General features: G+C 50.1%; 1 protein-coding gene across 1 annotated transcript in view; it reads right to left on the reverse strand.

Moving 5' to 3' along the window:
- The window catches only part of LOC140411190 (dynein axonemal heavy chain 8-like), a 2,783,184-nt gene that overhangs the window by 1,600,406 nt on the left and 1,157,706 nt on the right, over positions 1–25,072 (reverse strand). The window contains exon 50 of the mRNA XM_072500280.1: positions 16,224–16,470. Coding sequence (XP_072356381.1) covers positions 16,224–16,470 — 247 coding nt within the window. The remainder of the gene's footprint in view (positions 1–16,223; positions 16,471–25,072) is intronic.

The following is a 25,072-nucleotide window of genomic DNA, read 5'->3' on the forward strand; positions in this document are numbered from 1 at the left end:
ATAAATTCGGCGGCCCTATACCCCCCGTTACTCTCTGCGGCCTCGCGACCATTAAGGTCGACCCGCCTTCCCTGTTTGCGAACCTCACCCCGGATTGCAAACCCGTCGCCACCAGGAGCAGACGGTACAGTGCCCAGGACCGGACCTTTATCAGGTCGGAGGTCCAAAGGCTGCTGAGGGAAGGGGTCATCAAAGTGAGCAACAGTCCCTGGAGAGCTCAAGTAGTGGTGGTAAAGACCGGGGAGAAACATAGGATGGTCATTGACTACAGTCAGACCATCAACAGGTTTACGCAGCTGGATGCGTACCTTCTCCCCCGTATAGCCGACCTGGTGAACAGGATCGCGCAATACAAGGTTTTCTCCACGGTGGATCTCAAGTCTGCCTACCACCAGCTACCCCTCCGTAATAGTGACCACAAGTACACTGCCTTCGAAGCAGATGGGCGGCTCTATCACTTTTTAAGAGTTCCCTTCGTTGTCACGAACGGGGTCTCGGTCTTCCAGCGAGAGATGGACCGAATGGTTGACGGTACGGCTTACGCGCAATGTTCCCGTATCTGGATAACGTCACCATCTGTGGCCATGACCATCAGGACCACGACACCAACCTCCGCAAATTTCTCCAGACCGCGAAAATCCTTAATTTGACATACAATAAGGATAAATGCGTGTTTAGCACCGACCGTCTAGCCATTCTAGGCTACGTAGTGCGAAGTGGAGTCACAGGCCCCGACCCTGATCGCATGTGCCCCCTCATGGAGTTCCCCCTCCCTCACTGCCCCAAGGCCCTAAAGCGCTGCCTCGGGTTCTTCAGCTATTACACACAGTGGGTCCCCAATTACGCAGACAAAGCCCGACCCCTGATCCAGTCCACAACCTTCCCCCTGTCGATGGAGGGGGAAGGCCTTCAGCCGCATCAAAGCAGACATTGCAAAAGCCACGATGCGCGCCATCGACGAGTCCGTCCCCTTCCAGGTCGAGAGCGATGCGTCCGACGTAGCTCTGGCGACCACCCTCAACCAAGCAGGCAGGCTTGTGGCTTTCTTCCCCCGTATTCTCCATGCTTCCGAAATTCGCCACTCCTCGGTCGAAAAGGAGGCCCAGGGCATAGTAGAAGCTGTGCGACACTGGAGGTATTACCTGGCCGGCAGGAGATTCACTCTCCTCACGGACCAACGGTCGGTTGCCTTCATGTTCGATAATGCACAGCGGGGCAAGATTAAAAACGACAAGATCTTGCGGTGGAGGATAGAACTCTCCATCTACAATTACGAGATCTTGTACCGTCCGGGGAAGCTAAACGAGCCTCCTGATGCCCTGTCCCGCGGCACTTGTGCCACCGCACAAGTGGACCGCCTCCGATCCCTCCACGAGGACCTCTGCCACCCGGGGGTCACTCGTTTTTTTCATTTTATCAAGACCCGCAACCTGCCCTACTCCATCGAGGAGGTCAGGACCGTCACCAGAGACTGCCAAATCTGCGCGAAGTGCAAACCGCACTTCTACCGGCCAGAGAGGGCGCACCTGATAAAGGCTTCCCGTCCCTTTGAACGCCTCAGTATGGATTTCAAAGGCCCCCTCCCCTCCACCGACCCCAACAGGTACTTCCTTAACGTAATTGACGAGTACTCCCGATTCCCATTCGCCATCCTCTGCCCAGACATGACCACAACCACCGTCATCAAGACCCTCCAGGGTATCTTTACACTGTTCGGTTTCCCCGCATACATTCACAGTGATAGGGGGTCCTCCTTTATGAGCGACGAACTGCAACAATTCCTGCTCAGCAAGGGCATCGCCTCGAGCAGGATGACAAGTTACAACCCCCGGGGAAACGGGCAGGTAGAGAGGGAGAAGGGAACGGTCTGGAAGACCGTCCTGCTGGCCCTACGGTCCAGGAATCTCCCAGTCTCCCGCTGGCAGGAAGTCCTCCCGGTGGCCCTCCACTCCATCCGGTCACTGCTCTGTACACCACAAATCAGACACCGCACGAACGTCTCCTTGTTTTCCCCAGGAAGTCCTCCTCCGGGACCTCGCTCCCAACCTGGCTAGCGACACCCGGACCCATCCTGCTTCAGAAACATGTGAGGGCGCACAAGTCGGACCCGTTGGTCGAGAGGGTCCACCTGCTGCACGCCAACCCCCAGTACGCCTACTTGGCGTTCCCTGACGGCCGCCAAGACACAGTCTCCCTTTAGGACCTGGCACCCGCCGGAACCCCACGCGCACCCGAACCATTGCCCCCACCCCCACCCTCCCCACAGCACCTAACTGGAGGGTCAGTACTCCCGCCGCTCCTGCCTAGGCCCGAACACACACCGACACCCCCTACAGGCGCTTTCCCCCCCTGTCCACCTTTTGCCCCAACAGCGCCGCCTAGGGGTGACGAAGCTGCCAGGAAGGACGACATCACGCTCCCGGAGTCGCAACCAGCGGGACCCCCATCAGAATCACTGCCGAAGCCCAGACGCTCCAACGCTCCAGAAGGACGACCAGGCCACCCGATCGACTGATTGCTGCACTATGAACACTTTGTTAATACCCTCGACATCACGGTACCTCCATACCTGGTCATACCATGCGAAAGGCGACTATTAACGCTGGCCATCACCCCGCCGGGCTCTTTTTTAACAGGGGGTGAATGTGGTAATACCAGGTATTGCGATACCTGAGAGGTGGATGACCATTGGTTAGACCCAGGAGTCTACCATTGGCTGATGTACGTAGCTCCGCCCTGAGAGGCGGAGTATAAGAACCGATGCCGTCCCAGCAGCCTTCACTTTCTGTATCGAAGCTGCTGGGGAAGAGTTCTAGCAGATTAAAGCCTTCAGTTATGAATCACTTCGTCTTGAGTGTAATTGATTGCGCATCAACAAGATGGTACAATCAAGTGACCCCTGGGTGACAAAGGCTGTAGTGTAGGGCCTGGAGTTGGTCCACTTGTGCGCTGGCACATGTACCTTGGGAGAGGGCGTCTGGAGGCTCGTTGAGTTCACCGGGGCGATACAAAATCTCGTAATTATAGGTGGAGAGCTCGATTCTCCACCGCAAGATTTTATCATTTTTGATCTTGCCCCGCTGTGTGTTATTGAACATGAAGGCTACCGACCGTTGGTCCGTAAGGAGAGTGAATCTCTTACCGGCGAGGTAATGCCTCCAATGCCGCACAGATTCAACGATAGCTTAGGCCTCCTTTTCGACGGATGAGCGTCGAATTTCAGAGGCATGAAGTGTGCGGGAAAAGAATGCCACGGATCTGCCTGCCTGGTTTAGTGTGGCGGCAAGGGCGACGTCTGAAGCGTCGCTTTCTACTTGGAAAGGCAGTGACTCTTCCACTGCGCGCATCCAGGCCTTGGCGATGTTTGTTCTGATGCGGGCGAAAGCGTGTTGTGCCTCAGCCGCGAGGGGGAATAGGGTGGACTGAATGAGTGGGCGGGCCTTGTCCGCATAGTTTGGGACCCACTGGGCATAGTAGGAAAAGAACCCCAGGCAGCGTTTGCGGGCCTTGGGGCGGTGGGGGAGGGGAAGCTCCACGAGGAGGCGCATGCGGTCGGGGTCGGTCCGTTTTGGGCTACATAGCCGAGAATGGCTAACCGGGTCGTGCTGAACACACACTTCTCTTTGTTATAGGTCAGGTTGAGAAGAGTGGCAGTGCGGAGGAATTTATCGAGATTGGCATCGCAGTCCTGCTGATCATGGCCGCAGATGGTGACATTATCTAAGTATGGAAAGGTGGCCCGCAAACCGTACTGGTCGACCATTCGGTCCATCTCCCTTTGGAAGTCCGAGACCCCATTGGTGACGCCGAAAGGGACCCTAAGGAAGTGGTAGAGGCCACCGTCCGCCTCGAAGGCCGTGTATGGACGGTCCGACCTCCGGATGAGGAGCTGGTGGTAGGCGGATTTCAGGTCAATTGTTGAGAAGACCCTGTACTGCGCAATCTGATTGACCATATCAGATATGCGTGGGAGGGGGTACGCATCGAGTTGCGTGTACCGATTGATGGTCTGGCTGTAGTCCACGACCATCCTGTGTTTCTCCCCAGTTTTAACCATTACCACTTGGGCTCTCCAGGGGCTGTTGCTGGCCTTGATAATACCCTCCTTAAGCAGCCGCTGGACTTCGGACCTGATGAAGGTCTTGTCCTGGGTGCTGTACCGTCTGCTCCTGGTGGCAACGGTTTGCAATCCGCAGTTAGATTGGCAAAAAGGGAGGGGGGATCGACCTTGAGGGTCGCGAGGCCGCAAACGGTGAGGCGGGGGGGTGGGGTAAGGGCCCACCGAATTTGAGAATGAGGCTCTGGAGATTGCACTCTAAGTCCAGGCCCAACAGGAGTGCAGCGCAGAGATTAGGAAGGACATAGAGACGGAAGTTACTAAATTCTACGCCCTGGACAGTGAGGGTAACTTGACAGAAGCCTCGGATCGGGACGGAGTGGGATCCGGAGGCTAGGGAGATCCTTTGATTGGCAGGATGGACCGCGAGGGAGCAGCGCAATACCGTATCTGGGTGTACGAAGCTTTCGGTGCTCCCAGAGTCCAGCAGGCACGAGGTCGCGTGGCCGTTGATTTTCACCGTCATCGACGCGGTGGCCACGTTGTGCAGACGAGATTGGTCCAGCATCATCGAAGCGAGCTGCGGGTAGCATCAGCTGCTTCGGGTGGCGAGCGTGTGCGGTTCCGATCTCGGGATGTCCGGAGACCCTATGGGGGACAAGATGGCGGCGCCCATGGTGCGCACATTGCGGGGTCGGGATAAGATGGCGGCGCCCATGGGGCGCATGTGGCCGAAGGGGGCAAGATGGCGGCGCCCATTGGTCGCACATGGCCCCGGGAGGAGAAGATGACGGCTCCCATTGTGCGTCTGGTGTGGGGGAGGGGGCGATAGCCGGCGCGATCGCAGCGACTGCACGGGCCTGGCACACAGCCGCGAAGTGGCCCTTTTTACTGCAGGATTTATAAACGGCAGTGCGGGCCGGGCAGTTTTGGCGGGGGTGCTTCTGCTGACCGCAGAAGTAGCAATGGGGACCCCCGGGGTGCACGGATCGGCATGCGGCGCAGGCGTATTGGGAGGGCAGGGCCCCAGCTGAGGAGGTCGTCGGCGGTGACCAGGAGGGGTAGAAGGGTGGACAGCGTGGCGGGAGGGGTAAAATTGCACATTACAGGATGCGACCGTCATGGAGAGCGCCAAGGTTTTCGACTCCGCCAGTTCGAGCGTGGCCCCTTCCAGTAATCGTTCTCGGATGCGATCCGACGCGATCCCCGTCACGAAAGCATCGCGCATGAGGAGGTTCGCGTGTTCGGCGGCCGTAACGGCCTGACAGTCCCAGTCCCGGATGAGTGGAATCAGGGCGCGCCAGAAGTCTTCGATGGACTCACCAGGTAGTTGTGAGTGGGTGGCGAGTACATGCCTGGCGAAGAGCGTGTTCGCCTTCTGCGCATAGTGTTCTTTAAGGAGTTCCATTGCTTTTGTGAAATTCGTGGCATCTTGGATCAACGGGAACACGCTGGAGCTCAGTCTGAGTACACAACGTTTATCTTCTGAGCCTCCGTTGGCGCGGGGTCCGCAGCGTTGATGTAGCTGCAGGCGATCGGGCTTAATTCTGATATCCATTCTGTGGAAAAATCTGCAGGAGGCCACACATCTGACTAATAAATTGATGCACAATCAATTGCACAAAGATGCAGATTGAGTACAACTGTGGCTTTATTACAGTCAGATGCGTGGCCTCATGCTGCAGCTGGCGAAATGGCAGGGCACTGGAGATCATGCATATTTATACAGTTCTTAGTGGGCGGAGCCAGCCGGCAGGGGCTATCGGTGAACCTGTAGTGCAGGTCCTACCTTACATCCCCTAATACAGTGGTTCACCACAATACATTAATGATTTGGACGAAGGAATTTCATGCAATATCTCCAAATTTGCGGACGACACTAAATTGGGTGGCAGTGTGTGATGTGAGGAGGATGCAAAGAGGCTGCAGGGTAACTTGGACAGGCTGACTGAGTGGGCAAATACTTAACAAATGCAATATAATGTGGGTAAATGTGAGGTTATCCACTTTGGTGGCAAAAACAGGAAGGCAGATTATTATCTGAATGGTGGCAGTTCAGGAGAGGGGAAGTGCAACGAGGCCTGGGTGTCATGGTGGAACAGTCACTGAAGGTTGGCATGCAGGTACAGCAGGCGGGAATGGGATACTGAAATTGCATGATCAGCCATGATCATATTGAATGGAGTTGCAGGCTCGAAGGGCCGAAATGGCCTACTCCTGAAACTATTTTCTATGTTTCTATGTTTCCACGGAAACTGTGTGTTTTCAGTGTCTGACGTGGTCTGTCGGTTTCTGGCACTAGTTCATATGCACTCAGTATGTTTTTTTCTCACCTCATCATAATCCCTGGAACCTCCTCTGATATTGATTCAAACACTTCACTCAGCCTACCGATTTTATTTGAACCAACGCTACCCATATGGTCTTTGGTCAATTCAATTGCTTAGCTACTTTTTCAAATTAGGTAAAAAAAAGGCTTCTACAAACATCAAATATTGTCAGTGCTTGAATACATTTAAACATATCCCTACTAAGCCTTTGACGAGGAAGTGTTTCTCCTTCCTCAAAGCCGAGCACAGCTTCTGCCTTTATCAACAATATTTTCCGTTGATGTTCTCTTTGCAGTTCCAGGGCTGGATTCTCCCACTCCACCGCCGCAAGAACGCCACAGGCGAGCCATGTAGAATGGAAAAATCCATTGACCTCGGCCGGAGAATCCCACCCCCAGTTTCCGAAGTTCAAATTCTCTCTCCTTTTCCTTTGCTTCTGCCATTGCCAAACTCTCTTTTCCCTTAACCTTTTCTTCCTTTGCTAATCTTTTCATTTCCTTTTGAAAAGCCCTCTCATTTTCTCTTTCTTCTATTTCCAATTTCTTCAGTTCTAGTTCTTTCTGTTTATCTTTTTCCTGCATTTCTAATTGTTTCATTTGTATTGAATTATAAATAATTCTAAAGATTCAGGCTGTGGTTTTGACAAATTTAAATGCTGAGCTATTGTTTGTATTATTTCTACCTTCTTCGCCCCTTCAGATAAGGTTAACTGCAGCTTTTCTATCAAACCTATAAGTTTTGTTTTAGTCACACTTTCTAAATTAGCCTGAGCAACCTCTTCCACACCCAGAAAAACCTTTGCAACGGAACGGGCCATCTTCAGTCACTCCCTATTTAAACTGCAAAACTTGAAAGAAAGCAACTGTTCCACACACATTCACTGTCAGTAATCACAAATCAAACATGGAATTATACTTTAAAATTCCAGACGAGCTCCAATTTTATTACGATCCTAGACCAGACCAGGTAGCTTGGATACTGGACAGAAACACCAATATTATATTTTAATTTTATAAGACTGTGAGGAAAGGATACTTCGCTCCAGGAGTGACTGTACAGAAAAATAGGGATATTGTATATATTAAAATAAACTTTATTACTAACACAGTATTAAAATCTTTAACATCAAGTTGGCACGGTGGCGCAATGGTTAGCACTGCTGCCTCACGGCGCTGAGGGTCCGGGTTCGATCCCGGCTCTGGATCACCGTCAGTGTGGAGTTTGCACATTCTCCTAGTGATGGTGTGGGTCTTACCACATAATCCAAAGGTGTGCAGGGTAGTTGGATTGGTGACGCTATATTGTCCCATAATTGGCAAAAAAAAGAATTGGGTATTCTAAATTTTTTTTTTTTAAACCTTTAACCTCACACCAGAAAATACTCTGAAGAGTACTAATGGGGAGAGGAATCTTGGCAGCAGCGCACCCCTCCCAATGAACTCAATGCATTCTATGCTCGGTTCGAGCAGGAAACCATCAAACTACTGTCGACTACCACAGCAGCCCCAGACACACCCATACAGCTTCCGAAGTCAGATCGGCCTTGTTGAAGGCGACGGGTCCAAATGAGGTCCCTGGTCATGCACTCAGAGCCTGCGGGGACCAGCTGGCAGATGTGTTCGCGGACGTCTTTAACCTGTCCCTACTCCGTTCCGAGGTACCCACCTACTAAAAGGGGCATGGAATGCACTGCCTGTGGAAGTAGTTGAGTCGGAAACATTAGGGACCTTCAAGCAGCTATTGGATAGGTACATGGATTACAGTAAAATGATAGTGTAGATTTATTTGTTCTCAAGGGCAGCACGGTAGCATTGTGGATAGCACAATGCTTCACAGCTCCAGGGTCCCAGGTTCGATTCCGGCTTGGGTCACTGTCTGTGCGGAGTCTGCACGTCCTCCCCGTGTCTGCGTGGGTTTCCTCCGGGTGCTCCGGTTTCCTCCCACAGTCCAAAGATGTGCGGGTTAGGTGAATTGGCCAATGATAAATTGCCCTTAATGTCCAAATTGCCCTTGGTGTTGGGTGGAAGTGTTGAGTTTGGGTAGGGTGCTCTTTCCAAGAGCCGGTGCAGACTCAAAGGGCCGAATGGCCTCGTTCTGCACTGTAAGTTCAATGATAATCTATGATTAATCTAGGACAAAGGTTCGGCACAACATCGTGGGCCGAAGGGCCTGTTCTGTGCTGTATTTTTCTATGTTCTATGTTCTATGTACTTCAAGAAGATCACTATCACACTGGTGCCAAAGAAGAACCAGGCAACGCGCCTCAATGATCATCGTCCGGTGGCCTTGACATCGATCAGAATGAAGTGCTTCGAGAGGTTGGTCATGAGGCACAACAACTCCATACTCCCAGAATGTCTAGATCTATTGCAATTCGCATACTGTCACATCCGCTCCACAGCAGATGCCATCTCCATGGTCCTGCACTCATCCCTGGAGCATCTCGACAACAAGGGCTCCTATGTCAGACTCCTATTTATTGACTACTGCTCTGCCTTCAACACCATAATCCCATCCAAGCTCATATCAAAGCTCCAAACCTAGGACTTGACTCCTCACTCTGCACCTGGATCATTGACTTTCTGACCCATAGACCTCAATCAGTAAGGCTAAACAACACCACCTCCACAAAAGTCCTCAATACAGGGGCCCCGCAAGGCTGCGTACTTAGCCCCCTACTATACTCCCTACACACATATGACTGTATGGCAAAATTTGGCTCCAATTCCATCTCCAGGTTTGCTGACGACATGACCGCAGTGGGTCGAATCTCGAACAACGATGAGTCAGAATACAGGAGGGAGATAGAAAACCTAGTGGAGTGGTGCAATGACACCAATCTCTCCCGCAATGTCAGCAAAACTAAAGAGCTGGTCATTGACTTCAGGAAGCAAAGTATCGTACACACCCCTGTCTGCATCAATGGGGCCGAGATGGAGATGGTTGACAGCTTCAAATTCTTGGTGTGCACATCACCAGCAATCTGTCCACGTCAACGCCATGACCAAGAAAGCACAACAGCGCCTATACTTTCTCAGGAAACATGGAAAGCATCCTACCTGACTGCATCATAGCCTGGTATGGCAACTGCTCGGCCCAAGGCCTTAAGAAACTACAGAAAGTCGTGAACACAGCCCAATCCATCACACGAACCCTCCTCTCATCCATTGGCTCTGTCTACACCTCCTGCTTCCTTGAGAAAGCAAACAGCAGAATCAAAGACGACTCCCACCCGACTTATTCACTCTTCCAACTTCTTCCATCGGGCAGGAGATGCAAAAGTCTGAGAACACGCACTAACAGATTCAAAAACAGCTTCTTTCCCGCTGTTACCAGATTCCTGAATGACCCTCATATGGACTGACCTGATCTCTTCACACATCTTCCCGACCAAGTAGTACTACGCTCCTGTATGCTTCACCCAATGCCTGTGTCTATGTATTTACATTGTGTATTGTGTGTTTGCCCGATTTTTCTTTTTCTTTTCATGTACGGAATGATCTGTCTGAGCTGTATGCGGAATGATACTTTTCACTGTACCTCGGTACACGTGACAATAAACAAATCCAATCAATACAGGTACAAAAGTCACTGAAAGTGGCAACGCAGGAGGAGAAGGTAGTCAAGAAGGCATGCTTGCCTTCATTGACCGGGAAACCGAGTACAAAAATTGGCAAGTCATGCTGCAGCTTTATAGAAGCTTATTAGTTTGGCTGCACTTGGAATATAGTGTTCAATTCTGGTCGCCACACTACCAAAAGGGTGTGGAGGCTTTGAAGAGGTTACAGAAAAGATTTACCAGGATGTTGCCTGGTATGGAGGGCATTAGCTATGAGGAAAGGTTGGAGAAACTTGGTTTGTTCTCACTGGAATGACGGAGGTTGAGGGGCGACCTGATAGACAATTATGAGGGGCATGGACAGAGTGGATAGTCAGAAGTTTTTTCCCAGGGTGGAAGAGTTAATTGCTAGGGATCATAAGTTTAAGGTGCGAGGAGCAAGGTTTAATGGAGATGTACGAGGCATGTTTTTTACACAGAGGGTAGTGGGAGCCTGGCACTCGCTGCTGGGGGAGGTCATGGAAGCAGATACGATAGTGATTTAAAAAATATATATTTTTATTAAGGTATTTGCAAAATGTTTATAACAATAACAAAAACAATAACATTAACATGGTAAAATAAACATTTCCCCATCCGACCGAATCTTCACACACCTCAACCATCTAACACCTATCCGCCCGCCCCCCCCCTCACCCCCGATCAGGATACTGCTTCTGCCGACATTTAAATTTTCCCCGAGAAAGTTGACGAACGGCTGCCACCTCCGAGAGAACCCCAACATTGACCCTCTTAAGGCAAACTTTATTTTCTCAAGACTGAGAACCCAGCCATGTCACTAGCCCAGGTCTCTACACTCTGGGGCTTCGAGTCCCTCCACATTAAAAGGATCTGTCTCCGGGCTACCAGGAAGGCAAAGGCCAGGACTTCGGCCTCTTTCACTCCCTGAACTCCCGGATCTTCTGACACTCCAAAGATCGCTACTTCTGGACTCGGCACCACCCGTGTTTCTAACACCGTGGACATTGCCTTCGCAAACCCCTGCCAAAACCCTCTGTGCTTCGGGCATGCCCAACACATGTGGACATGGTTTGCTGGGGTTCCCACGCACCTCGCACATCTATCTTCTACCCCAAAAAACTTGCTCATCCTCGCCGCCATCATGTGTGCCCGGTGGACCACCTTAAATTGTATTAGGCTAAGCCTGGCACATGATGAGGAGGAATTGACCCTGCTTAGGGCGTCCGGCCATAAACCCGCCTCCAATTCTCCTCCTAGCTCGTCCTCCCACTTGCCCTTAAGCTCCTCCACCGGGGTTTCCTCCGCATCCAACAGCTTCTGGTAGATATCCGGCACCTTCCCTTCCCCCACCCGGGTACCAGAAACTACTCTATCCTGTATCCCCTGTGGCGACAGCAGCGGAAAGGCCAACACCTGTTTCCTCAGGAAGTCTCGCACTTGCAAATATCGAAAACCATTCCTTGGCGGCAGTTTAAATTTATCCTCCAGCGCCTTCAAGCTGGGAAAGCTCCCATACGATAGTGACTTTTAAGGGGCATCTTGACAAATGCATGAATAGGATGGGAATAGAGCGATATGGTCCCTAGAAGGGTAGGGTTTTTTAGTTCAAATGGGTAGCATGGTCAGTGCAGGCTTGGAGAGCCGAAGGGTCTGTTCCTGTGTTGTAGTTTTCTTTGTTCTTTTCTCTTTGTTCTAATTACCCCTTAAACAATACTATTCAATACAGTGAATACAATACCCTGAATGCTATCTTTATGCTTCCTTAAACAACAAGGGGAGAAAGCATTTCAGCTCTCAATCCACCATTGAACCATTGGCACTCAAGAATATTTGCTTTACAGAGGTGTTCTTTGAGAAGGAGACATCCCTTGACACTACTTTACAGGAAGGATCTGGGGGGACAATCCTCCGCCAGCAGGATTCTCCGTTTTGCCGGCGCACGGGTTTTACCGATGGCTTGGGGCTGCCCCACAATGGGAAACCCCATTGACCAGCCGGCGTAACGGAGAATCCTGCCGGCAGGTCGGGGCAGAAATGTGGTGCGGGGCAGCACGGTGGTGCAGTGGGTTAGCCCTGCTGCCTCACGGCGCCGAGGTCCCATATTCGGCTCTGGGTCACTGGCCGTGTGGAGTTTGCACATTCTCCCCTTGTCTGCGTGGGTTTCGCCCCCACAACCCAAAGATATGCAGGCTAGGTGGATTAGCCACGCTAAATTGCCCCTTAATTGGAAAAATGAATTGGGTACTCTAAATTTTTTAAAAGAACGACTGTTACAGATTGTTGTAATCACCCCTCTGGTTCATTAATGTCCTTTATGGAAAAAAAACTTTCGTTCTTACCTGGTCTGGTTTATATGTACCTCCAGATCCACAGCAATATGGTTCAGTCTGAACTACCCCCTGAAATGGCCATTCAGTTCAATGGCAATTAGGGATGGGCAGAAAATGTTGACCTTTCCAACAATGTCTACACGCCATAAAAAAACTAAAGAGTAAAACATAACTGTTTAAGCTTGTTCCCATTGTTTAACAAAAGTGTTCTTTTAAAAAATATATACATATCTGGGGCGGCATGGTGGCACAGTGGCTAGCACTGCTGCCTCAGAGTGCCAGAGACACGGGATCGATTCCGGCCTCGGGTGACTGGCTGTGTGGAGTTTCCACTTACTCCCCGTGTCTGCGTGGGTTTCCTCCGGGTGCTCCAGTATCCTCCCGCAGTCCAAAGATGTGCAGGTTAGGTGGGTTGGCCATGATAAATTACCCCTTAGTGTCCAAATGTTTGGTGGGTTATGGGGTTTCAGGGATGGGACAGGGAGTGCTTGAGCCCTCTGTCCTGTGTCCGGTGGTCATGGTACCTCTTCTGGAAGTCTTGTTTCTTGCACACCTTCCTATCAAGGTTGGGAAATGTTAAGTTTAGATGGATTAATAGCCGTCATCCCATCAGTAGTTCCACCGGCGCTACCCTGGTTGTCATATAGTTATGTCATGAATGGTCCGATAGTTGAACAAAATTCATGCCAGTTTTGTCTCAGCTGACCATGTTGTTTGTTTATTCATGCCCACTTGAAAGTTTGCATTGACCTCTAAGTCAGACCGTTTGAAGGAGGATGGTGTGGGATAGTCCTATTGTATTTAACCCCATTCCCACATGAACCTCAAGTATTCCTCGGTAGTGAGTGGGTGTTGTTGTCGGTGATGAACATCTCCTGAATACCTGGGACACTGAACGATTGACATAGCTTCTCCATGGTGGTCCGCGATGTGGTGGACAGCATCCAGTACACATCGATCCATTTTGAGTGGATTTGGTTGGTAGTAGGAACATTGACCCCAAGAAGGGCCCTGCGAATTTGGCGTGCAACCGCACCCAAAGCCACCCTGGCCATTCCCAGGGTGAAGTGAGGCTAAGTGTGGAAACTTATGATGCTCTTGACGTGCTGCACACTGCTGCACCAACCTCTTGATATCACCATTGAACCCTGGCCACCCACGTAACTCCTGGCAATTATGTTCATTTCGGGCACCCCATATCCATTGTGCAGGTCCTGTAAAATAGCATTCCTGCCTTGCCTCGGAAGTCAAGGTGCCCTCACACAGGAGATTGTTGCCTTCAAACACTAAGCTCCTGTTCCTTGGTTGTGAATTCCCCCTGCATTCCACCAGGTAGGACGACATGGCACAACTTTGACAATGTCGGATCCTTTTGCTTCCACACACAAATTTTCAAGGCTGTGACTGGCAATGTGTCCACAAAATTGAGCGGCAACATAACTTCATCCGCTACTGGCAGGGACGGGGATGTATAAGCAATTGGAGTGCTCAATCTGCACGCCCAGGCCATATTCAAATGTATATTCATATGTTGCCAACAGCAATGCCTATCTCTTAATCCTGCCCACCGCTGTCAGTGGTATCACGTTGTCTTCTTTGCAAAGGCAGAATAAGGGTTTGTGGTCTGTGATGATTGCGAAGTAACATCCATAAATGTACTGATGAAACTTTTTAACCGCGAAGATCACGGGCAGTCCCTCCTTTTCAATATGAGCGTAATTGTGCTCTGCGAAGGTTCTTGAAGCATAGGCTATTTGCCTCTCTGTTCCAATGTCCCAACGATGGAACAACACTGTCCCAATGGCATATGAGGAGGCATTGTACGTGAATATGAACGGTTTAGATGGGCTGCAATGTGTTAGTAGCTTAGAGGACAACAGTTGGAACTTTACTTTGACAAATGCCTCCTCCTGTGATGCCTTCCATGCCCATTTCTTCTTTAAGAGTGCATGTTATGGTTCCAGTATGATCGCTAGCTATGGAATGAACTTTCATTAATAATTAATGAGCCCTAGGAATGACCTAAGCTTCGTCTTATTCTCTGGCGCTGTGGCCCACTTGGTAGCTCGAACCTACACAGGGTGTAAACCGGCTTTGTCAACCCAGTAACCCAGGTATGCGAGGCTGGATTCTCCGCACCCCGACTCCGAAATCGCGTTCGGATGCGGGGGGAGAATCCAGTTTCCCGCATGAAATCAGGCCCGGCGCCGGTCCCGCGATTCTCCACCCTACGAAAAGCGGCGTACTCGGGGATTATCCACCACGTGGCCATTGCCTGAGGCCTGCCCGCTTTTCTCTGACCCCGACCAGTCGAATTCCCGATGGCATGGACCACTCATGGCCCCACCGTCCGTGATATCTGCTGTGGACTCAGTCCTGGGCCTCCACAGTCGGGGGAGGGCCGACTGAGAGCACTATTTCCGTGGTCCAGGTCTGGGGTCTGGGTCCGCCAAGGAGCATGGCGCGGCCGCTGGAGGCCCCGCCGTGCGCATGCGCGACCTCTGACCTGGAAGTGCAGGGGCCGTATCGGCAGCTGGAGCTGCAAGCTCCACGACAGCTGCCTGCTAGCCCCCTGCAGGACAGTGAATCTGTGGCCTTTTGATGCCAGTTTTCCTGGCATAAAAGACCAGTTTTCACAACGGCGTGGGGACATGGTCCCAAAAACGTAGAATCCAGCCCATGAACTCTCTCGCCTTGAAGACGCACTTGCCCCTTTTTAGGCAGACACCTACCTCTGAGAAACGGCACAGGACTTCCTCTACGTTATCTAGGTGTTCCTTCTCGCGACTCCTGTAATCAATACATTGTTCAGTTAGACCGCCACCCTTGGAAACCCATGAAGGATGCTCTTCATAACTGGCTGGAAGATTGCACAGTTGGATGATACTCCAAATGGGAGCCTGGTGTATTCCCTTGTGGGTATTGATGATAATATAATTCCTGGATGCTGCATCCAACTCCAACTGGAGGTATAACTGGCTCATGTACAACTTGGAGAGTGACCGCCACCCTACTTCGCATATAGGTCCTCCACATATGGCATTGGGTACCTGTCCGATTGGGAGGCCCTGTTTACCATCATTTTATAATCGCCACACAAGCAGATGGTGTGATCTGACTTCAGCACTGGGATCACTGGTGCTGCCCATTCCATGAACTGAACTGGGCGAGTAATCCCCAAGTTCTCTAGCCAGCTCAGCTCATCGTCCACTTTCAACAGTAGGGAGAATGGAACTGGGTGGATCCTGAAATGCTTGGGCTGGACTTCTGGGTCCACATAAATTTTGGCCATTGCTCCCTTTTCCTTCCCTAAACCATCTTGGATGACTTCCGGGTATTTTCCGAGGATCTCATACAATCTTTCTGTACCCATTCTAAAGATCTGTTGCTAATCTAGGCGGTCCAGTCGCAGTCCAAAAGATTGGGTCTGGGCCCCTGCACCACTACCAGTGGCAGGCGAACTGACTGTTGCCCGTAGGTAACCAGAGTCATCATCGTCCCTGTGCTGGTTAATGGTTTTCCAGTATATGTTGCCAGCCTTGCCTTCGTGTCCATTAGGCCCAGGTGCTGGATCTCGATGTGAATTTTCCAGGAAGTAACAGCGCAAAAAACTTCAAGCTGAGAGGTGAGGGAATAAGTCAAACAAACAGGGTAGTTCACAAGATGACCAGCTCCAGGAAATACTGGGCCAATATTTTCTATTTATTTGTGCAACTTATTCTTCTGGTATCAAGTGCATTGAAATATGTAATATGCTGCTTGAAATAGGCAATATTTAGAACTTGTGGGATATTTTTGTTCTCAGTACCTGGGCAGTAATGGCAGAGTGAATTGCTCCCTCATTAAGTAAAAAATCTAATTTTCATCTCACTGATTTCACAAAAATGCAAATAGCTAATCCTACTGACTTTCAAAATTCTGGTTACCTTTTTTTGACTTGATAGATTTCCTCCAAAGTGTTGAGAAGATCCCATCAGTCCAGTCATTAGTTGCAGGATCCAGTCGGCCAAACATTTGTGGAGCAGTAATAGCCTTCGGATTCATCCGCATCTCCCGATGAGGGGCTCCACATTCAGTCAGTGATTGCATCAGGGTACGAATGACACAAGTCTTTCCAGAGCCACTAGGACCCAATGTCATCAATCCATGACGAACTCTGGCTGTTTCATACAGCTGAAAATAGGTCGAATAGAACAGGATTGTAAAACTACACAGTGGAAAGGCTGAGGAAATGGGCTCATCCTCCTCATAGGAGGAGGTGATCTTAAACAGATATTTCAGATAGTTCTGGTTATGGAAAGACTAAATTCAGAATTATTTTTTAAATTAAATGCGAGAGTCAGACAAGGGGAGACATGATGAAATGAACAGAATATAAATTTAGGACAGACATCTAAAAGTTCTTCATACAAAGAGTGATCAACAATGGAATGGACTTCCAAATAAAGGTTAGAAATAATAATGATGCAGTGACGACTATAAAATCTTTCTGAAATTAGTGGATTAAGAGCAGCGAAATCAACTTCCAAATGCATCATTATTCTTTGCTCTCCAACTGTCACAATAAGACTGCCTCAATAAGGATGTCTTGATAAGATTCCATCGGTAAGACTGACTCAATAAAACTGTCTGGATAAGACTTACTCGATAAGATTGCTTCGATAAGACTGACACAATAAGACTGCCACGATAAGACTATCTCGATAAGACTTCCTCGATAAGACTGCCTCGCTAAGACTGCCTCAATAAGGAGCTGGTTTAGCACAGGGCTAAATCGCTGGCTTTTAAAGCAGACCAAGGCAGGCCAGCAGCACGGTACAATTCCCGTAACAGCCTCCCCGAACAGGCGCTGGAATGTGGCGACTAGGGGCATTTCACAGTAACTTCATTTGAAGCCGACTTGTGACAATAAGCGATTTTCATTTTTCATTTCATTTCATAACACTGCCTCAGTAAGACCTCCTCAGTAAGATTTTCTCGATAAGGCTGCTTCGGTAAGACTGCATCGAAAAGACTGCCTCAATAAGATTCCTCATAAGACTGCCACAATCAGACCACCTCAATAAGACCGAATCAATAAGACTGTCTCAATAAGACCGTCAAAATAAGACCGCCTCGATAAGACCGCCTCAATAAGGCTGCCTCAATAAGACTTCCTCAATAAGGCCGCCTCAATAAGACAGCCACAATGAGACTGTCTCAATAAGACCGCCTCAATAAGACTGCCTCAATAAGACCGCCTCAATAATACCACCTCAATAAGAGCGCTTCAAAACGTCCGCCTCAATAAGACCACTTCAATTAGACTTCCTCTATAAGGCCGCATCAATAAGACCGCCTCAATAAGGCCGCCTCAATAAGACTTCCTCAATAAGGCCGCCTCAATAAGACAGCCACAATAAGACTGTCTCAATAAAACCGCCTCAATAAGACTGCCTCAATAATACCACCTCAATAAGAGCGCTTCAATACGTCCGCCTCAATAAGACCACTTCAATTAGACTTCCTCTATAAGGCCGCATCAATAAGACTGTCTCAATAAGACGCTTCAATAAGACCGCCTTAATAAGACTGCCTCAACAAGACTTCCTCAATAGTACCACCTCAATATGACTGCCACAATAAAACTGTCTCAATATGACTGCCTCAATTAGACTGTCTCAATAAGACTGTCTCAATAAGACTGCCTCAATAAGACTGTCTCAATAAGACCACCTCAATAATACTGCCTCAATAAGACCGCCTCAATAAGACTGTCTCAATAAGACCGCCTGAATGAGACAGCCACAATAAGACTGTCTCAATAAAACCGCCTCAATAAGACTGCCTCAATAATACCACCTCAATAAGAGCGCTTCAATACGTCCGCCTCAATAAGACCACTTCAATTAGACTTCCTCTATAAGGCCGCATCAATAAGACTGTCTCAATAAGACGCTTCAATAAGACCGCCTTAATAAGACTGCCTCAACAAGACTTCCTCAATAGTACCACCTCAATATGACTGCCACAATAAAACTGTCTCAATATGACTGCCTCAATTAGACTGTCTCAATAAGACTGTCTCAATAAGACTGCCTCAATAAGACTGTCTCAATAAGACCGCCACAATAAGACTGCCTCAATAAGACTGTCTCAATAAGACTGTCTCAATAAGACTGCCTCAATAAGACCGCCTCAATAAGACCGCCTCAATGAGAGTGCTTCAATACGACCGCCTCAATAAGACTGTCTCAATAAGACCGCCTCAATAATACCGCCTCAATAAGATCGCCACAATAAGACTGCCTCAATAAGACCGCCTCAATAAGACCGCCTCAATAAGACCGCCTCAATAAGAGCGCTTCAATACGACCGCCTCAATAAGACCACCTCAATTAGACTTCCTCTATAAGACCGCATCAATAAGACTGCCACAATAAGACTTCCTCAATAATACCGCCTCAATAAGAGCGCTTCAATAAGACCGCCTCAATAAGACTGCCTCAACAAGACTTCCTCTCTTTTTAAAAAATATATTTTATTGAAATTTTTTTTCCCCAAACAACAATTTTTCCTCTGACAAAACAAACGCAACAGTAACAATACAGAAATTTTTAACAATACACAAGTAACAAAACCCCCTTATCTATTGACCTAAACTAAACTAAACCCACCCCCCCCCCCACCCCCACCCTCCCCCTGGGTTGCTGCTGCTGGTCATCTGTCTTCCCTCTAACGTTCCCCTTGGTAGTCGAGAAATGGCTGCCACCGCCTGGTGAACCCTTGAGCCGATCCTCTCAGGGCAAACTTTATCTGCTCCAGTTTAATGAACCCCGCCATATCATTTACCCAGGCCTCCAGTCCGGGGGGTTTCGCCTCCTTCCACATGAGTAGGATCCTGCGCCGGGCTACTAGGGACGCAAAGGCCACAACGTTGGCCTCTTTCGCCTCCTGCACTCCCGGCTCTTCCGCAACTCCAAATAGAGCTAACCCCCAGCCTGGTTTGACCCGGGCCTTCACCACCTGTGAAATCACTCCCGTCACTCCCTCCCAATACCCTTCCAGTGCCGGGCACGCCCAAAACATATGTGCGTGGTTTGCCGGGCTCCCTCCACACCTCCCACATTTGTCCTCCACTCCAAAGAACCTGCTCAATCTTGCTCCCGTTATGTGTGCTCTATGTAGCACCTTAAATTGAATCAGGCCAAGCCTGGCGCATGAGGAAGAGGAATTTACCCTGCTTAGGGCATCAGCCCACATACCCTCCTCTATCTCCTCCCCTAATTCTTCTTCCCACTTTCCTTTTAGTTCGCCCACCGACTCCTCCCCCTCTTCCCTCATCTCTCGATAAATCTCTGACACCTTGCCCTCTCCGACCCACACCCCTGAAAGCACCCTGTCCTGTATCCCCTGTGTCGGGAGCAACGGAAATTCCCTCACCTGTTGTCTAGTAAACGCCCTCACCTGCATATATCTCAAGAAATTTCCCCGGGGCAACTTATACTTTTCCTCCAATGCTCCCAAGCTCGCAAAAGTTCCATCTATAAATAAATCTCCCACCCTCCTAATTCCCAACTGGTACCAGCTCTGAAATCCTCCATCCATTCTTCCTGGAGCGAACCTATGGTTGTTCCTGATAGGGGACCCCACCAGGGCTCCCCGCACCCCTCTCTGTCGCCTCCACTGTCCCCAGATATTCAGTGTTGCCGCCACCACCGGGTTTGTGGTAAACTTTTTAGGTGAGAACGGTAGTGGCGCCGTTACCAACGCCTCTAAACTCGTCCCTTTACAGGACTTTCTCTCCAGTCTTTTCCACGCCGCTCCCTCACCCTCCATCATCCATCTACGTATCATTGCCACATTGGCGGCCCAATAGTAATCGCCCAAGTTCGGTAGTGCCAATCCTCCTCTGTCCCTACTACGCTGAAGGAACCCCCTCCTTACTCTCGGGACTTTCCCTGCCCACACGAAGCTCGTGATGCTCCTGTCTATTTTATTAAAAAAGATCTTGGTGATTAATATAGGGAGACATTGAAATACAAATAAGAACCTCGGGAGGACCATCATCTTAATTGCTTGCACCCTGCCCGCCAGCGATAGAGGCTGCATGTCCCACCTCTTGAACTCCTCCTCCATTTGTTCTACCAGCCGTGTCAGATTAAGTCTGTGCAAGGTTCCCCAGCTCCTAGCGATCTGAATCCCCAGGTATCGGAAGTTTCTTTCCACTTTCCTTAGCGGCAAGCCTTCTATCTCTCTACTCTGGTCCCCTGGCTGTATCACAAATAATTCACTCTTCCCCATGTTTAGCCTATACCCCGAGAATTCCCCGAACCCCCTCAAAATTCGCATAACCTCTATCATCCCCCCAGCTGGGTCCGACACGTATAACAATAGGTCATCCGCGTATAACGAGACTCGGTGTTCTTCTCCCCCTTTAATCACCCCTCTCCATTTCCTGGAGTCTCTCAACGCCATGGCCAGAGGTTCAATTGCCAACGCGAACAACAATGGAGACAGCGGGCATCCCTGTCTTGTTCCCCTATATAGTCGGAAATACTCCGATCTATGTCAACCTGTAACTACGCTTGCCGTTGGAGCCCCATAAAGAAGTCTAACCCAGCTAATAAACCCGTTCCCAAACCCAAACCTCCTTAACACTTCCCATAAATACTCCCACTCCACCCTATCAAATGCCTTCTCTGCGTCCATTGCCGCCACTATCTCTGCCTCCCCCTCCACTGGGGGCATTATTATCGCCCCTAATAGTCGTCGCACGTTAACATTCAGTTGTCTCCCTTTTACGAACCCTGTCTGGTCTTCGTGCACCACCCCCGGGACACAGTCCTCTATCCTCGATGCCAGTACCTTTGCCAGCAATTTGGCGTCCACGTTCAATAGTGAAATAGGTCTATAGGACCCGCACTGCAACGGATCTTTGTCCCTCTTCAAAATTAGCGATATCGTCGCCTCCGACATCGTCAGGGGTAGAGTCCCCCCTTCCCTGGCCTCATTGAACGTCCTCGCCAACAACGGGGCCAACAAGTCCACATATTTTCTGTAATATTCCACCGGGAACCCGTCTGGCCCCGGGGCCTTCCCTGCTTGCATGCTTCCCAGTCCCTTAATGACCTCGTCCACCTCAATCGGTGCCCCCAGGCCTACCACCTCCTGCTCCTCCACTTTCGGGAACCTCAATTGGTCCAGGAACTGCCGCATCCCCTCCTCTCCCTCTGGGGGTTGAGACCTATATGGTTCCTCATAAAAGGTCTTGAACACCTCATTTATCTTTCCTGCCCTTCGCACCGTGTCTCCCCTTTCGTCTCTAATTCCTCCTATCTCCCTCGCTGCTGCCCTCTTTCGCAATTGATGAGCCAACAGGCGACTAGCCTTTTCCCCATATTCATACCTCCTCCCCTGTGCCTTCCTCCACAGTACCTCCGCCTTTCTGGTGGTCAGAAGGTCAAACTCGGTCTGGAGTCGTCTCCTCTCCCTGTACAGCTCGTCCTCCGGGGTCTCTGCAAATTCCCTGTCCACCCTTAAAATCTCCCCCAGTAATCTTTCCCTTTCCTTGGCCTCTGTTTTCCTTTTGTGGGCCCCAATAGAGATCAGCTCTCCTCTGACCACCGCTTTTAGTGCTTCCCAAACCACTCCCACAGGGACCTCGCCGTCGTCATTGACCTCCAGGTATCTCTCAATACACCCCCGCACTCTTGCACACACTCCCTCATCTGCCATCAGTCCCACATCTAATCGCCAGAGTGTTCTCTGCTCCCTTTCCTCTCCTAATTCCAGGTCCACCCAATGTGGGGCATGATCCGAAACCGCTATGGCTGAGTACTCAGCTTCTTCCACCCTAGAGATCAACGACCTTCCCAAAACAAAAAAATCTATCCGGGATTACACTTTATGGACATGGGAGAAGAAGGAAAACTCCCTAGCCCTAGGTCTAAGAAATCGCCATGGATCCACTTCCCCCATTTGGTCCATAAACCCCTTAAGTACCTTGGCCGCTGCCGGCCTTCTTCCGGTCCTTGAGCTGGATCTATCTAGCCCCGGGTCCAGCACCGTATTAAAGTCCTCTCCTAAAATCAAGTTTCCTACCTCCAGGTCCGGTATACGCCCCAGCATCCGTCTCATAAATCCTGCATCGTCACAGTTTGGGGCATACACATTAACCAACACGACCTCCATTCCCTCCAGCCTGCCACTCACCATTACATATCTACCTCCGCTATCTGCTACGATGTTCTTTGCTTCAAATGCTACCCGTTTCCCCACCAAAATGGCCACCCCTCTATTCTTTGCGTCCAGTCCTGAGTGGAACACCTGTCCCACCCATCCTTTCCTTAACCTTTGGATTTCCTTGCCCTTTGGATTTCGGCGGCAGCGGTGCGCAGGGGCCTTCTGGGAGGTGAGTAGTGAATTTAAAAGCACTTACCTTTGCAGGAGCAGCCCTTTGGATTTCGGCGGCAGCGGTGCGCAGGGGCCTTCTGGGAGGTGAGTAGTGAGTTTAAAACCACTTACCTTTACAGGAGCAGCCCTTTGGATTTCGGCGGCAGCGGTGCGCAGGGGCCTTCTGGGAGGTGAGTAGTGAATTTAAAAGCACTTACCTTTGCAGGAGCAGCCCTTTGGATTTCGGCGGCAGCGGTGCGCAGGGGCCTTCTGGGAGGTGAGTAGTTAGTTTAAAAGCACTTACCTTTACAGGAGCAGCCCTTTGGATTTCGGCGGCAGCGGTGCGCAGGGGCCTTCTTGGAGGTGAGTAGTGAATTTAAAAGCACTTACCTTTGCAGGAGCAGCCCTTTGGATTTCGGCGGCAGCGGTGCGCAGGGGCCTTCTTGGAGGTGAGTAGTGAATTTAAAAGCACTTACCTTTGCAGGAGCAGCCCTTTGGATTTCGGCGGCAGCGGTGCGCAGGGGCCTTCTTGGAGGTGAGTAGTGAGTTTAAAAACTCTTACCTTTACAGGAGCAGCCCTTTGGATTTCGGCGGCAGCGGTGCGCAGGGGCCTTCTTGGAGGTGAGTAGTGAATTTAAAAGCACTTACCTTTGCAGGAGCAGCCCTTTGGATTTCGGCGGCAGCGGTGCGCAGGGGCCTTCTTGGAGGTGAGTAGTGAATTTAAAAGCACTTACCTTTGCAGGAGCAGCCCTTTGGATTTCGGCGGCAGCGGTGCGCAGGGGCCTTCTGGGAGGTGAGTAGTGAATTTAAAAGCACTTACCTTTGCAGGAGCAGCCCTTTGGATTTCGGCGGCAGCGGTGCGCAGGGGCCTTCTGGGAGGTGAGTAGTGAATTTAAAAGCACTTACCTTTGCAGGAGCAGCCCTTTGGATTTCGGCGGCAGCGGTGCGCAGGGGCCTTCTTGGAGGTGAGTAGTGAATTTAAAAGCACTTACCTTTGCAGGAGCAGCCCTTTGGATTTCGGCGGCAGCGGTGCGCAGGGGCCTTCTGGGAGGTGAGTAGTGAATTTAAAAGCACTTACCTTTGCAGGAGCAGCCCTTTGGATTTCGGCGGCAGCGGTGCGCAGGGGCCTTCTGGGAGGTGAGTAGTGAATTTAAAAGCACTTACCTTTGCAGGAGCAGCCCTTTGGATTTCGGCGGCAGCGGTGCGCAGGGGCCTTCTGGGAGGTGAGTAGTTAGTTTAAAAGCACTTACCTTTACAGGAGCAGCCCTTTGGATTTCGGCGGGAACCGGAAGTTCGACCTCTGGCAAGTGCCCCCCCCCCCCCCCCCCAATAAATTCTGGTGGAGAGGAAACCCGAGACACTACACTTGTAGTGTCTCCCACCCGCCCTCCTCCTCTAACCTAATAATAAGACCCATTGGTGTAAGGTAAGTGCCATATTATATTATTATATTATTAGCATTGTGCAGGTCAAGGATTGGAGGTGGAGGAGCAGTCTCTGTCAGCGAGGGAACCTGAGAACATCTCAGAAGGTAAGCAAGTGATTTTTACTTTTATACCTGTTTTTCAAATTGTGTGTGTCGGGGGGAAACTGAAGTGACATCACAGAAAAGCTGTGACCTGAGTGGCTGGTTGGGATTCTAACCTAAATTTTTTTGAGTATTTGGGATCTAATTAAACATAATAACTTAATTATAATTTAGAGGATATCTAAGCCAGAGATCGGAGAATATTATAGTTAGCTATCGCATTTCTATTAGAAATCTAGTGCTAGGAAACAGATAGTTGACAGTAACTTTGAAATTTAAAAAAAGTATTAAAAAAAAAAAAAAAAGACAAATTTTAATTTTAATTAATTGACGCAATGTCAGTTAGAGGGGTGCTGTGCTCTGACTGTGAGATGTGGCAGGTCCGGGAGGCTTCCAGTGTCCCGGATGGCTTCATCTGCAGAAAGTGCACCCAACTGCAGCTCCTCACAGACCGCATGGTTCGGTTGGAGCAGCAATTGGATGCACTTAGGAGCATGCAGGTGGCGGAAAGCGTCATAGATCGCAGTTATGTAAGTGTGGTCACACCCAAGGTGCAGGCAGAGAAATGGGTGACCACCAGAAAGGGCAGGCAGTCAGTGCAGGAATCCCCTGTGGTTGTCCCCCTCTCGAACAGATATACCCCTTTGGATACTGTCGGGGGGGATAGCCTATCAGGGGAAAACAGCAGCAGCCAGAGCAGTGGCACCACGGCTGGCTCTGATGTTCAGAAGGGAGGGTCAAAGCGCAGAAGAGTAATAGTTATAGGGGACTCTATAGTCAGGGGCACAGATAGGCGCTTCTGTGGACGTGAAAGAGACTCCAGGATGGTATGTTGCCTCCCTGGTGCCAGGGTCCAGGATGTCTCCGAACGGG

The sequence above is a fragment of the Scyliorhinus torazame genome, chromosome 4 (assembly GCF_047496885.1).
Source record: "Scyliorhinus torazame isolate Kashiwa2021f chromosome 4, sScyTor2.1, whole genome shotgun sequence".
In the NCBI taxonomy this organism is placed as follows: Eukaryota; Metazoa; Chordata; class Chondrichthyes; order Carcharhiniformes; family Scyliorhinidae; genus Scyliorhinus; species Scyliorhinus torazame.